The 12,901-nt window shown below is 39.7% G+C and overlaps 2 protein-coding genes and 1 long non-coding RNA gene across 3 annotated transcripts in view; 1 reads left to right on the plus strand and 2 right to left on the minus strand.

Moving 5' to 3' along the window:
* Positions 1-1,343: 1,343 nt before the first annotated feature.
* ankrd22 (ankyrin repeat domain 22) lies at positions 1,344-5,992 on the plus strand (the record flags this gene model as incomplete). The annotated part of the gene is made up of 5 exons (XM_015026265.1): positions 1,344-1,535; positions 1,610-1,717; positions 2,627-2,704; positions 2,800-2,898; positions 4,441-5,992. Coding segments are annotated over 5 exons (555 nt in total), but the record flags the coding sequence as incomplete, so codon positions are not given.
* Positions 5,993-6,103: 111 nt separating this feature from the next.
* Positions 6,104-6,623, minus strand: LOC106942913 (uncharacterized). Its single transcript, XR_001423749.1, has 2 exons — positions 6,410-6,623; positions 6,104-6,339 (listed from the first exon to the last, which is right to left on the minus strand). It is a non-coding gene; the product is annotated as an uncharacterized LOC106942913 (long non-coding RNA).
* A 216-nt stretch (positions 6,624-6,839) lies between these two features.
* Positions 6,840-12,901, minus strand: part of lipf (lipase, gastric) — a gene marked incomplete at its 5' end in the record, with an annotated part of 11,235 nt that continues 5,173 nt past the window's right edge. Inside the window, 7 exons of the mRNA XM_015026264.1 lie at positions 6,840-7,473; positions 8,735-8,845; positions 11,025-11,093; positions 11,286-11,357; positions 11,826-11,972; positions 12,333-12,469; positions 12,555-12,664. Coding sequence (XP_014881750.1) covers positions 7,351-7,473; positions 8,735-8,845; positions 11,025-11,093; positions 11,286-11,357; positions 11,826-11,972; positions 12,333-12,469; positions 12,555-12,664 — 769 coding nt within the window. The remainder of the gene's footprint in view (positions 7,474-8,734; positions 8,846-11,024; positions 11,094-11,285; positions 11,358-11,825; positions 11,973-12,332; positions 12,470-12,554; positions 12,665-12,901) is intronic.

The raw sequence follows: 12,901 nt of genomic DNA on the forward strand, positions 1-12,901 counted from the left end.
TTATTGATAGATTTCTATCTCTTATCAACAATGTCAACACTTTTCCCATCAACCTTAGTTATGGTGTAAGGTCCAAGGAAATCTGGGTCCATCTTTCCACCTTTCCATTGCTGGCTTGAGATGTTTTTTCTCCAAACCATGTCCCTGACATGAACGCTTTCAGACTGTGCTTGTGATTGAAGTCTTGGTCTAGTTCTTTCTCTTGGTTTCTCTGAACAACTTTCAGTAACTCTTCTTGCCTGTTAATATCTACAGTCACTTCTTCCTCCATCAACATTTCCTCAACATTATTATTCATCAAGCTGAATAAATGAAACCCACAATATATTTGCAAATATTCAAAGAACCTAAAATATGAACACGCTCACTCTCAGTGCATTACACTGAGTGCATTTCAGTCTTAAGTAATTTTTATTTATTTATGTTTTCTACATTACTTGTAATGTTATTTCAATCCTCCCTAAAGGCCATTTGATTCTGTTAAACTGCAAAAATTAATATGTATAATGGCCTGGTTTTAAATTCTTCTTGTGTGTCAATTGTGTTAAAAGTTGGACCTGACACTAAAAGTAGAATTAGTCTTTTTCGTCTACTATTTACATTTGACACAAAGCCAACATCCATTGCCTGAGCAAGATGTATTAGAGAAGATAACGCAAAACAGCTCCTTAAGATAGACAAGCACATTAAATGAAGTAAGTTGTTATCTGACAATCACTCTATTGTGACAAGTGCTCTAGTAACTCTCAGGGAGCACAGTCATGGATTAAACAATTTCCAACTGCATCACGAGTCCTCAAGTAGACTAATTAAGGGCTTCCAGATCCCAAATAGCAAAACTGTTTCTGTTATTGATGTAGACTTGATGGATATTGAGCTACATGAGGACAGTCAAGCAGGATAGTAAAACCTCACAAAGCCCATGTTTTCTTTTACCTTCTCAACATGTTTAGATCAAAATTAAAAACTGAGCATTAAACATTCTTATTTGATTCAGTGTTTACTTTTACATGTACGCAGAGTAAGTGTCAACCCATTTAAATTATCCTGAGTTACCTCAAGACCTTCAACAGAAATTGGAGAATGACACTCTGTTAGCATTCATAACGTTCATAATCAGGCTGTTTGAATATTATGAACTCCCTGATTGAGCAGTTCATCTCTCAGTTGATCTCGCATCGTCTTCTGCATAGTTAGAGCTTCCAACATTCCATAGATTATCCACAGCAGAATGCAAGCATGGTTTTGAATCTTTTTTTTGATCGGACAATAATTTAAATTTTTTGTCTGACCCCATACGAAACTTCTCCCCTGCTTCTTCCTTCTGTCACTCACCCCTCCAGTCAGCCTGTCAGGCAGCCTATGACGGAGATCTCCATCAGCTTTATACCATCCTGAAGAAGGACCCAACCATGCTGGATGTTCAAGACCAACACACTGGAGACACGCCCCTCATTGCTGCTTGTCGTCATGGTAACCTGAAAGTGGTGAAGTATCTGGTTGACAACAAGGCAAATGCCCAGCTTACCAATAAGGTGTGCCCTCATGCTGATGTCAAAAAGCTAGACTACCATCAGCTGTGCTGACTCTGTATCATTGTGTCCCTCAGAAACAGAGGACATGTCTTCACTATGTGTCTAAGAGGACTCTGTCTCTTTTGGACTACCTGATGATCACCATCCTGATGCCTATTCTGCTGCTGGGATATTTCCTCATGGTAAAATCAGCCAACTAGCACCCTACTTGCAAGACATAGTACATTGTTGCTTTTTAATGTTTAGAATAGCTTTTCACACAAACAAAGTGGGAAGCTTATACAATTCGACCACATTGTACAGTCAATCTCTTGATGGCTACTTCTCGGTGCAATGCTGGGAAAAACTTTGTTACAGCGTTAATAGAGCGATATTGTGATGACGTCCTGAAGGTGAGGTGTCAGAAAAGTAGGAATTTCTTAAAGAGACAAGTCGAATTTCAAGGCACAAAACTACAAAGTCTAATTTCTTCACTTTTTATAACAACCAAAGGTCACATAGTTACTTGATTGTGCTATAAAATAGCACTATTTACCTAGAAAATACATAGTACTGCCCCTTTAAGTCTTGCTAGCAGAGTTGGGCTTAGTTGGTTCACAATCAAGAAGCCAGGCTATCTCATGCAAGGCAAGGCAAGGCACCAGATCTTGCACCCAGGACTGGTACCCAACACCCGTGTCTTGTACCAGGTAAAATACCTAGGGTGTTATACCATGTCTCAGGTCCTGGGTACAAGACCTGACACAGATTTACCTCCCCTGACCTGTCAGCCTGCTGCAGTTTTTAGCCCTAGCCCTTCTTTTGTTATTCTCCACTTTGAACAATTTTCCTCAGATTAGTTAGGGAGACACTGCTCACCAAACTGAGGCTTGTCAAATTTCAATCAGATGTAACTTCACCAAAAATGAGTGAAACATTTGAACAGTAGCTGATTAAGTAACTCGACACACAAAAAGCGTTTTCCAGTTCCCATGCAGCTTCACTTCATCATGTTACTGTAACTGGCTAGTTGAGAAAATTAGGACTCTGTGTTCCTGACTTTCTTACTACATCATGTCTGACCTCTGCAGCTATTTGTGTTCTTGTTGCAGCTGCAGAAACAGAGAAAGAGTGTGGCACTAATGGATGTCGTGCTGAGCAGCAGTGTTAATGTCAGCACCGTTGACTATGTGAGTGAAACTCCAAATAGGAGCAGACATGGCAAATATCAGATTGCAGCTTCTTTCTGATCACTGTCCTGACAACATTGTCTTTTCTGCTGTAGAAAGGAAACACAGCGCTGCACTATGTCTGTCAGAGGAAAAATCACCATCTGGTTCCGCTGTTGTTGAAACGGAATGCTAAAACTGACATCAGGAACAAAGTATGTCCACAACTGCACCATAAACAACATGATGTTAACATTCCTTTACATTGTTGCAGAATGTTTTGTGATGGGAAGTTCAGTTCTTTTCAGAAAGCCGGTTCTTGTGGCTCGGCTCCTAGAGAAGAGCTGGCTCTTCGGTTCTCAAGCAACTCTTCATTTATTATCATCTGCAATCCCATATTTTAGCGTAACTTGGCAAGTAGCAATGTTTTGTATGATAATCCTTTTGCATTCAATGCTCCCTATAAGAGAAGCTTCATACTTGCTTAATTTTATGTGCCGTAAATTCCAGACTATAAGCCGCTACTTTCTTCCCACATTCTAATTTTTATTAATGTTCACAATGCCAATGTTCTTTCTGAGCCCATTGTAACCCATGAGGTCCCAGTGAGCTTGGTTTCTCAACCGGAAGGAATGAGTGTGGTGGAGTCACTAATGATGTACATATGACATCCATATCTTGTTTTCAGCTACATCGCGCGATAATTATATGTAACTTTTCCGGTTGTTAATAGAGCTGAAAGTCGTTGCATCCATTGGGTATTGGAATAGGTGGGTTGAGTTCAGCTGGTGAGCAAATGAAGCCATGGATGGAGATCCTCATAAATAGAGGCCTGTTTGATGATTGGTTATGAGGAGGCGTGGGCCAACGCTGATAGGCTGCGATAGACTTGCATGATGCAGCGATTAAATTATTAAATTATGAGGATGAGCCTGAAAAGTCTTCCAGTTTGAATTTACACCTAGGCTGCATTTATTCAACAATTAATAAATTAAAATTAAGTCTACAAATTCTCAGCAAATTTCCAGCAAATCCACCAATCAAAATGTTCAACTTGTCTGGTTGCAAAGACAGCTGAAAGCCTCTGCATCTGAGCACACTGCCATTGTTACCCTTGATTGAGATCAAAGCTTTGTGATACCCACACCAAAACATTAACTTTGTTGTAGTTAAGCCACTTTATAACCATTTTGTCTGTAGACTTCAGATTATTGTCCATTTGGAAGCCCAAATTGTAACTTCCTGCAACGTTTAGATCTCTCCTTCGTCCTACACACTTGAATTAAATGGCCAAACTGCCCCACCAGGATGCAGTGAAGCCCTAGAGCTCTGCTCATGAGCTAATGTTGGAGCCAGATGTGCTGAAGCAGTGAGACATCGAAAAGGTGCTTTACAGCGGCCTTTGAGGACTGGAGATTGAGATCACTGCTTTTGATGTTGCTTCAATATTTTTATATATTGTATCAAGAGGATGGCATCTGTTTTATGAAATGTTGCTCTGTGCTGTGCTACAGCTCTACTCCCACATTAGCGCCTGCCGTGAACGCGGAGGCCAATAAGCATGGCCACCGATGACAGCGAATAAACAGTTTTTCTGTAATGTTAAGTTGTTTATTGGCCTTTAGCACAGCTGCAGCAAACCAGCAATCTTGAACCAGCATGCAGTGTGTGTGTGTGTGTGTGTGTGTGGCATACTGTATCTTCAATTATAATTTTTATACAGTTGATATGTTTAATATCTGTATTCTGTTTTCCAGGATGGAGAAACTCCACTGGACATCGCCACCCGGCTGAAGTTCACAAAGATTGTTAATATGCTCAGGAAGACAAACTGAACTGATGGACACCCAACAGCATCATCATTAGAGCGCAGACTGATCCATGATGCTGAAGAGACACTGATCCCAAACTCTGTGCTAAACTAGGCTAACACTTGGTGTGCTAAGTTTGAAGGAGGTTTCTGTTTTAGGCTAGCTAGGCTAATATTACTGTACTAAGCTGGGTAAATTCTTATTGTGCTGTGCTAGGGCCATGCTTCCTGTTAGTAAGCTAGGCTAATAGTTTTTGTATTAAATTAAGCTAAATGTTTCTGCGCAAAAATAGGCTACTGGGATTGGTGTGCTTTCTTTCTTCTTGGATGGTGGGGACAATGGTGGAGATTGTTCAGCAATTCTCACTCTGTCCACCTCTGTTGTTTTGTCCTTGGGGAGGGCACTTCACATACCTTGCCTGCTGGTGGTGGCCAGCAGTGGCATTCATCAGCATGTGTGCGTGAATGGGTGAATGAATGAATGTAGTGTGAAATGCTATTGGATCTTAAAGCACTGTGCAAGTACAGGCCATTTACCATTTGGATGTTGCATTTCCCTGAGTTTACCCTCAGAAAAAACACTTCACAGTTTGTATCTTCTTAAACCAGAGGCACAGATAGTGTAAAATATCTACTGGTGACCAGTTATTTTTTGTTTAAGACACAAATAAAGTTATCACCCGCATTTTTAAAAGTACCTTGCTTCAAAACAAATAAATCCCAGTATTTTTTGATGAGCAACTAGAATGGAGTTTTCCAGTTCTGACATATGAGACGAATTTAGGGGTGCATAACCTAGGGCAAATGTTTCCATCTGTAGTACAAAATACTTAAACTCTGTAAATGCTTTTAGGCTAAAAGGTGTTCTTATTGCCTACCATCAGTTACATTATCATAGATGCGGAGATAGACTAGTGACTAATGTCTTTGCACTACTAACTGAAAACCCTAAAACAACCAAACATTAGTTTCACTAGCAACAAATATTTGGCCAAAGCTAATGCTCAAGTGATAACTTTGACCAAGTTCACCATATGTCAATTACACAACATATGCTACAACATAGTATATCACTTCAAAGTGATATACAAAATGAAAATAGACATGGGTGATTCTTTTTTTGTGGCAACATTTCGGCTTCAGGACTTTTGAAAAAAAAAAAAAAGTATTAATGTTTTAAGTTTTAAATATTGTGTTACAACTCTGACATGTTTAAAAATATTAATTTAATAATGGGCAAGTTCAGGATTGGATAAGTTAATAATTACATGGTTTTTTTTTTCACCATTGTCTCTGAATGTGTTCCACCCTGTTATGAACATTTACATATAGACCACAAATAGTTAAACATGTACATTTTGAAAAATAATGACTTTTTCTTAAAAAGAGTGTGTCCCTTTTACTATATAATATGTTTTATTCTTGAAATTGTAACACATCATGTAGTTACGAATCATTTATGTCTGTATTGTAAAAAAAATAAAGTTTTTTTTTTAACTCATTATTACTGACGGCATTGAAAATATTGGTCATTTTAAAAACTTCTACCAATATTTGCATTTATTGGTTTTTAGTTCCCAACATGGCACAGAAAAATTCACAGTACTTAATGTTTTTTATAACAATATTTAATAAAAACATGTGGAATGGAACATCACATGGTGGACTTTCCCATAACAGAGTGGAAAATCAATGTCTCCGATTCTAAAATCTGATGATTTTCATCATTAGTTGCAGGATTGCCTCTTTCAAGTCAAAGTATAGGCACAGTATTTGTTCTGGCTCTATTTGGGAAAACGGGTGACATCCCTGTAGTGGATTTTCCCATAACAGGTACTCATTGTTCCTCTCACAGGAGTCAATGGGAGTAACTAGTGAAATGAAAACAGACAAATGGCAAAGACATCTGATTATACCTCAGACTACTCTGCAACTCTATTCCATCATCTGAAATTTTTTATTTTACTAAAGCAGTTCTGCTTTATAATCGGCTTTTGTCCTCAGCTTTTCTAAAGAAAGCTGAGGACAAATTTGGAAATTATTAAATTTCCAAAGTTTGAATAAGTGTGTGTCAGGTTCTGTCTGGGTCAAAAGGCTGGTCAGAACCAGGAGACAGGTCAAACAGAACCTCTAAAGTTCAGAACTTCACCTACGTATTCAGGGATGCTCATAAATCAGATTTGATTATGGTTTTGAGCTGAAATCTGAAATATATAATTCAGATTTGGATCACTGAACACCTTCAATTGATGTTGCATTCAAGTTTCACTAGAACCAAAGTAGGAAGCTCAGATTCATTTAATCTGATTATTTTGACCCAAATTCAGAGTGTAAAGCTTTTCTTTCTGGTAAAGTTTGTTTTTGAGGAACATTGGAAATCTAGGTGATGTTTTAACATTTAGAGATCAAAATTAATCCCAAAACTTATCTGTCTTTAATCAGCTAACTGCTGGTTGAATACAAGAAGTTCAGTTTGGACTTTAATGATACCTAGACGGAGCAAGGAGCTAGAGAATGAATGGATGAATGGTTTTGTGTAACTGATCATTTTCCAGAAAACTAAACTTTGCTTGTTGTTCTGTGGTTCTAGAGCCATGAACCTAGTCCCACTTCAGAGACTAAAGAACATATGACAGCTATGTGTTGGAAGAACTGACGTGAGTTAAAACTTATCTGAACTCAAATTGAGACAATCTACTACTGTTTTTTTTTTTTCTTCCATTTTTTAAAGTCATTGAATAGTCATTCCCCTCCAAAAACAACATTAAAAACACGTTCCTGATTAAACCTGGCTGCTGGACCTTCAATTAACACATCTTTGGTGGTCCCCAAGAGGAATGACGTGTGCTTTGCATCACTAGTGATGTTCCTGCAGCAGCTTCAAAATGGAGGGAAACATAACTTGAGGTGCATCCAGACCCCAGATGAAATCCAGATGTTCCCAGTGTTCGATGTGCTGATGGTAGACCAGGTTGGACACCTGCAGTGAGATAAAGTTTTACTCATCTCTGCCAACAAGGTACCTGCAGGAGAAGGTAATTTTATCTTGTGAATGTTAGAATTAATTTAAATGAGCCTGCTGATCATTGTTATTTTATTATCAACAATGGCATCCACAGAGAAAAAAGTAAAACAATTTGTACTGGTGAGTGAGGTGGAGAGTCAAAAAATATCCTTTTTGGTAGCCATAGTAGTGCCTTTATGAGTAGTGTCACATTGCATGTGTTAGTCTTTGATTCACATAACTCTGGTGATCATCCAATGACAAGAATGTGATGGTGAGAGAACTTTGATGAAATTTTGTGCATACCCTGATTTAAGATTTCAGTTGTTTTATTTGAAAGATCCTTATGTATAGCTATGGCTCACCAACAGAAACATAAATAGCATTGATGTTCTGAATGCTTATGTGATAAAAGTTTAATGTGGAGTGAAATTAAATATATGAGAGAAATCATGATGAAGTGTAACTTCAATTCCCCACATCATCTGAGTCGCCTTTTTACCCTGTCTCCAAAACAAGCATACATGTAGGTCAGAGTTTGTGTGAGGGAAACTGAAATGTTAGACTGTTTTGAAGAGGAAGCAGATCATGTACTTTGTGCTGTGGCTAAATAAAAAAGGAAAGTGTTCCACCCTTGTGTCCTTCAAATGCACTTTCATGTTGAAGGGTTTGAGTTTGCAGTGTGGCCCAGTTCTTCTTCATCTGCCTGATTGGTCAGAAGTTTCTTGAGGTGCATAATGCAGAAATATGGTCAGACAGAAATGTTGATATATCTCTTCAACTATTCCCCTTCCACTATCTGGTTTTTGTAACTGTATGAGGAGCATTTATCAGACGCAATGATGAACTATGTACATTTATACAATTCTTCTCTAAATAACTCCTATAAAAATAAGACTGGTGAATGGTTAAAAAAAATCCTGGGTGAAAACTGTAACGTTATTCACGGAGGAGGAGGATGTCTGCAGAAAAGTGACTGTTTTGTAAAAGCAAACCAGGATGTACATGGGTGCATACTACCCTGCATGACTACCCACAGAGTATAGGGTGACGTATACAAAAGCAGGAGGGTGTCCCCCAGTTAGTCTGCACTGTTGTGTGAAAGGTACATACCGCTGTGCCTCAACTGTCTGGCTTCAGACAAAATGTGTCGGGGCTTTTACGTTCACTTCGACTGAGCATACACTTCATGAAGGGTGTAAAGCGAGCATTGGAACCAGGCCTTGACATGACTGACCTGAGTAAGAAGAGCAGCCACATCTTTTGGGTCCGCCAAAGTATCATGTCCTCCAGAAAACAGGGCAGTGGGAACCTTCATATCCTGGACACGAAACTCAGGAGGAGTTGACTGCAGAGGGGGAATAGTGGAGTTTATGGGAAAGACAAATGTGACATTTATAGCATTAAGCACAACAACTTCTGTGATCAGACTAAACATAGAAATGTGAGCAGACAATAGAATGAAGTGGGTGTAATTTCCATTCATTACCTTGGCCTTCCTGAGGCAGCGTGACTGAGCTGAATGGCATTATGCCCTTTTTCTGCTGGTTCTTTTAAGTATCTGCACGGCATGTTGAATGTGGAGAGGTTCCTTGACCTCACTGGTGGGCATTCTGCAGGAGTTTGTGTGGCCACCTGGCTGCAGGAGTCACCACTTTCAAGCTTGGCTTGCATTGGTGGACATGCTGGCAGGGATGGATTGGTGTCAGCGGGGTTTGGGATCCTGCATTTCTTCCTGTGCCATTCTGGCCTAGGACTGCTGCTCCTGTGGTTCAGGAGCAACACACTTAATCATGTTGTGTTGCTGATCTCTGCCTGCCTGAGGCTACTGTGACCTCTGGTAGACAAGGCTACATGCCTGTTACGCTCAGTGTTGTGGAGTTGGCACCCTTTTCTCACCATTCTAACACTTGCACACTTCCAAGTGTCAAATTGGCACACACATCTATTCTACATTAAATCTTGCTCTTCATTAACTCTACAAAAGGCATTATTGCACTGCAAGACCACAGAATCAGTGACGCAGCTGCCAAAGGTCTGGCCCTATTGTACTTCCTGTTTGAAGAGTTTCAGTCAGGTTTCAGTTCATCATAGCACTGAAACAGCACCCGTGAAAGTTACAAATTATATTCTCTTGGCTTCAGATAAGGACTGTATGAGAGTCAGTTAGTGGAAATGTGTAAATAATTTAATTACATTTAGGCACACACTGTTAAGGAAAACTGGCTAATACAACTTTTAAAACAATGTTTATAGGTTGTTTTCCCCTATAGGCAGCGCCCCTATGGATCAGCCACCACTGCCCACATCGTTTTCAGGACACCACTAGACAACCAGCGTTTGAATGACAACATGCGGCTAAACATGTCATCACTGGTCCAATCAGGTAGGAGACCAGAGAAAACTACTTAGTCCAACATTGTTTTGGCAAACTTACACACTGAAGCAACATTAACGTCAGTGACCTCCAATTGGCGTAACTAGGTGTCATTACCACCAGTGCCTAACCCTTAACCAGCAGTTTTAGGTAGGAAGGATACAAGGTTGCCCATTCTTGCCCCTGGCAAATATTTGATTAAGGTCACTGGTGTCTCTAATGCCACGTTTCTGACTATGGAGCTGTCCATTACCAGAGTTGGCTTCTCAGTGGGTGTGTTGCTGAGCGGGGAATATCTGTCAGAAACCTGGATGGGTTGGTGATTCCTATGTACCAACACCCAGGACAGTAAGTTTAAACTCTACAGGAATCCACCGTGTAAATGATACTCACCCTATAGTTATAGGGTGAATATGATCCATGGCTGCTAATCAATGGGCTTGATTAGCAGCAAGCCCATTTAATGGTTCTGATCCTAAGAGCTCACTATTTTACACCTACCAGTTATTTTTACTAATTTCTTCCCCTGTTTATCTGAGAAAATGTCAAAATGTTCTATGAGTGGAAAACAACTCTCTTCATTTTTTTTCACCCAAATATTGTTCAGCTAGTCTCACTGCTTTACATGTATGGTTATGTTCTTGCCAGTGTTGTGTCTGACACGCTTTGGGACAATACATGGCAGCTGTTTTCAGGGAGGCAATGAACATCTGCTTTCCCCCTGCAACCTCATTTCTCAGTTCGTTCACCACCGTTCTTGCCATCCTTGGTCTGGGATCAGCTTTATGGTTCATCTTCAGTTCATAGCTTGTTGATCTTTGTTGTTTGGGGTTGTTTCTCTTTAGATTATTTAGCCACTGTGTCTTGATTTTTGAAGCTTCATTAAGTTTCTCAGTCAGCATTTCATCAGTCACATCCAGGTTGTCAAGTAGTGCCTTGATCTGGAGTTTGATATTATCATTTTGCAGTTTTGTACCCACCAAACTTAAAAACGTCCTGGACTTTGAACACCTGGATTCTCTAGGACTTTGGTAGAACCCTGGTGCTACCAGGACTGTGTTTGACCCTGTTTATACCAGGAGTCTGAAAGTCCTTATTTTGCTTGGACTCGGATGTTTCCTGATCTTTATGGTTCCAGTTTCAGACTCACCTGGTTGTAATGCCTCAGGTTTCCTTCTGGTCCAAAGTCAAATGCCATCAGCTTCCCTCCATGGACTGCCTGTAATCAGCGGAGAAACATTGTAAAAGAAGTTTTCAGAGAAGTTGTGTTTAAATAAAATCATTGATGTACTGTAGTTCCGGTTCACACAATGGAGCAACCAAGTTCACTGTTGTTTTCATACTTTCAATGTCTGTGGATTTTAAAGGTGATTTATGGGGAAGGTTAAGTGTAGTCATATTGCTCAGGTACCTGCGCCCAGTGGATCATGTTCTGGACAGAGGTCCCAGCAGGACAGTGAGTTGTGTAGACTGGAGTCCGAGTCTGGAACACATTACAAAGTCTTCCTCAGTAAGACTTTCTGAAGTCACCGCTTTCAAGCTTGGCTTGCACTGGTGGACATGTTGGCAGGAAAGTCTTGCTGATGTCAGCAAGACTTTCTGATGTGTGGCTGACATCAGAAAGTCTTATAACTATGATTACCTATGATACTAGCTATGATTACATAGTTAATTAGTTAGTAACCTAACTATGGTCAGCTAGATTACTACAAATTGGTAATCTAGCTGACCATACTGCTGATATCGCATGAAATAAAACCAAATTCATTCAATAAAATGTATCTTCTGACAGGTGAACATGTTTTCCACAGTAAAGGTTTCCTAATGTAAATCTGTCACTAACAGGAACATCTGTTCAAGAAGATATCATGAAGATTGAACTTCAATCTTCATGTAGATAAAATACAACAAAGTTCTGTTATTCAGGCTATTCAGAGTCAGAGGTACAGACCATGTTAAGGTTTTTCTCGTCAAAACCGCAGAGGATGAAGAAGAGATTTCCACACAGCTCACTCAGCAATGTCTTTGCACACACGTGTTCAGCCAACCATTTGATGTACTGGCTCTGTGGAAGGAAGTCCCGCCTCCCAAACAAGTCCTGCAGGGTGCGTCAATGAGCATGTCATCAATAGGTCACAAGAAAATGCAGGTCTACTAATAATTCAAAGTGAATTAGAATTTTTGAATAGATAATAAATAAAATAATGAATATTTTAATGTAAGAACAAACCTATCATGTTGTTGGTCCTTTCTAAAAAAGCTACAATTTGCGGAATATCTCTGAGAAATTCACTGCTCCTCCCCACCGGACAAATAATATTTTGCATGATCTATTCATTTGCACCGTTTAATCATCATTTTTATTTCCATCAACAACTGAACCAGCAAAACCTTGTCAGTTTTTGTCACCTGTCCTGTGCTTCCTAAACAGGTGCTATTACCAGGAACTAATTCTTACCCAGATCAGAAAATCTGGTAGGGCAGACAGTTTGGTCATGGGGCTGTCAGTAAATGCCACAGTTGCAACAGGAGCCAGTCCAAAGAACAGGCGAATCTTACTGGCAAGCTCTGGCAGAGTGGAGAACGCTATGAATGCTGTAAAATAAGACTGAAGTTAGCATGTACAGGAAGTTAGTGTTTTACAGCAGACAAGAAAAAAGTGCAAGACTTGATTGGGTACCAATGGTTGTTCCCTGGGAGTGTCCAATGTAGAAGATCTGTTCCTGACCAGTAGCCTTCAGAATGTGGTTGATAACTGCTGGAAGATCTTTCAGAGCCATTTCGTCATAGCTGTTGACATACAGAATAGTGGAAGACATGTCTTAGAACTATCTGATTCACTTTATTTGAAAGATGGAGAGTCAGAACCAGATTAAAACATCATGACTCAGAAAACACTTAATTTAGAAAAAACAGTTCAAGTTAGTCACATTGGTCAGAATCAACTATTTCAGGCCAAAGTGATCCAAAAATAATAATCTTCACTCATCACCTGCTGCGCCTCCTAATCATCATGTTTCACATCAT

Source organism: Poecilia latipinna, unplaced genomic scaffold (genome assembly GCF_001443285.1).
Source record: "Poecilia latipinna isolate Pla-1442-1.1 unplaced genomic scaffold, P_latipinna-1.0 Scaffold4665, whole genome shotgun sequence".
Taxonomy (NCBI): domain Eukaryota; kingdom Metazoa; phylum Chordata; class Actinopteri; order Cyprinodontiformes; family Poeciliidae; genus Poecilia; species Poecilia latipinna.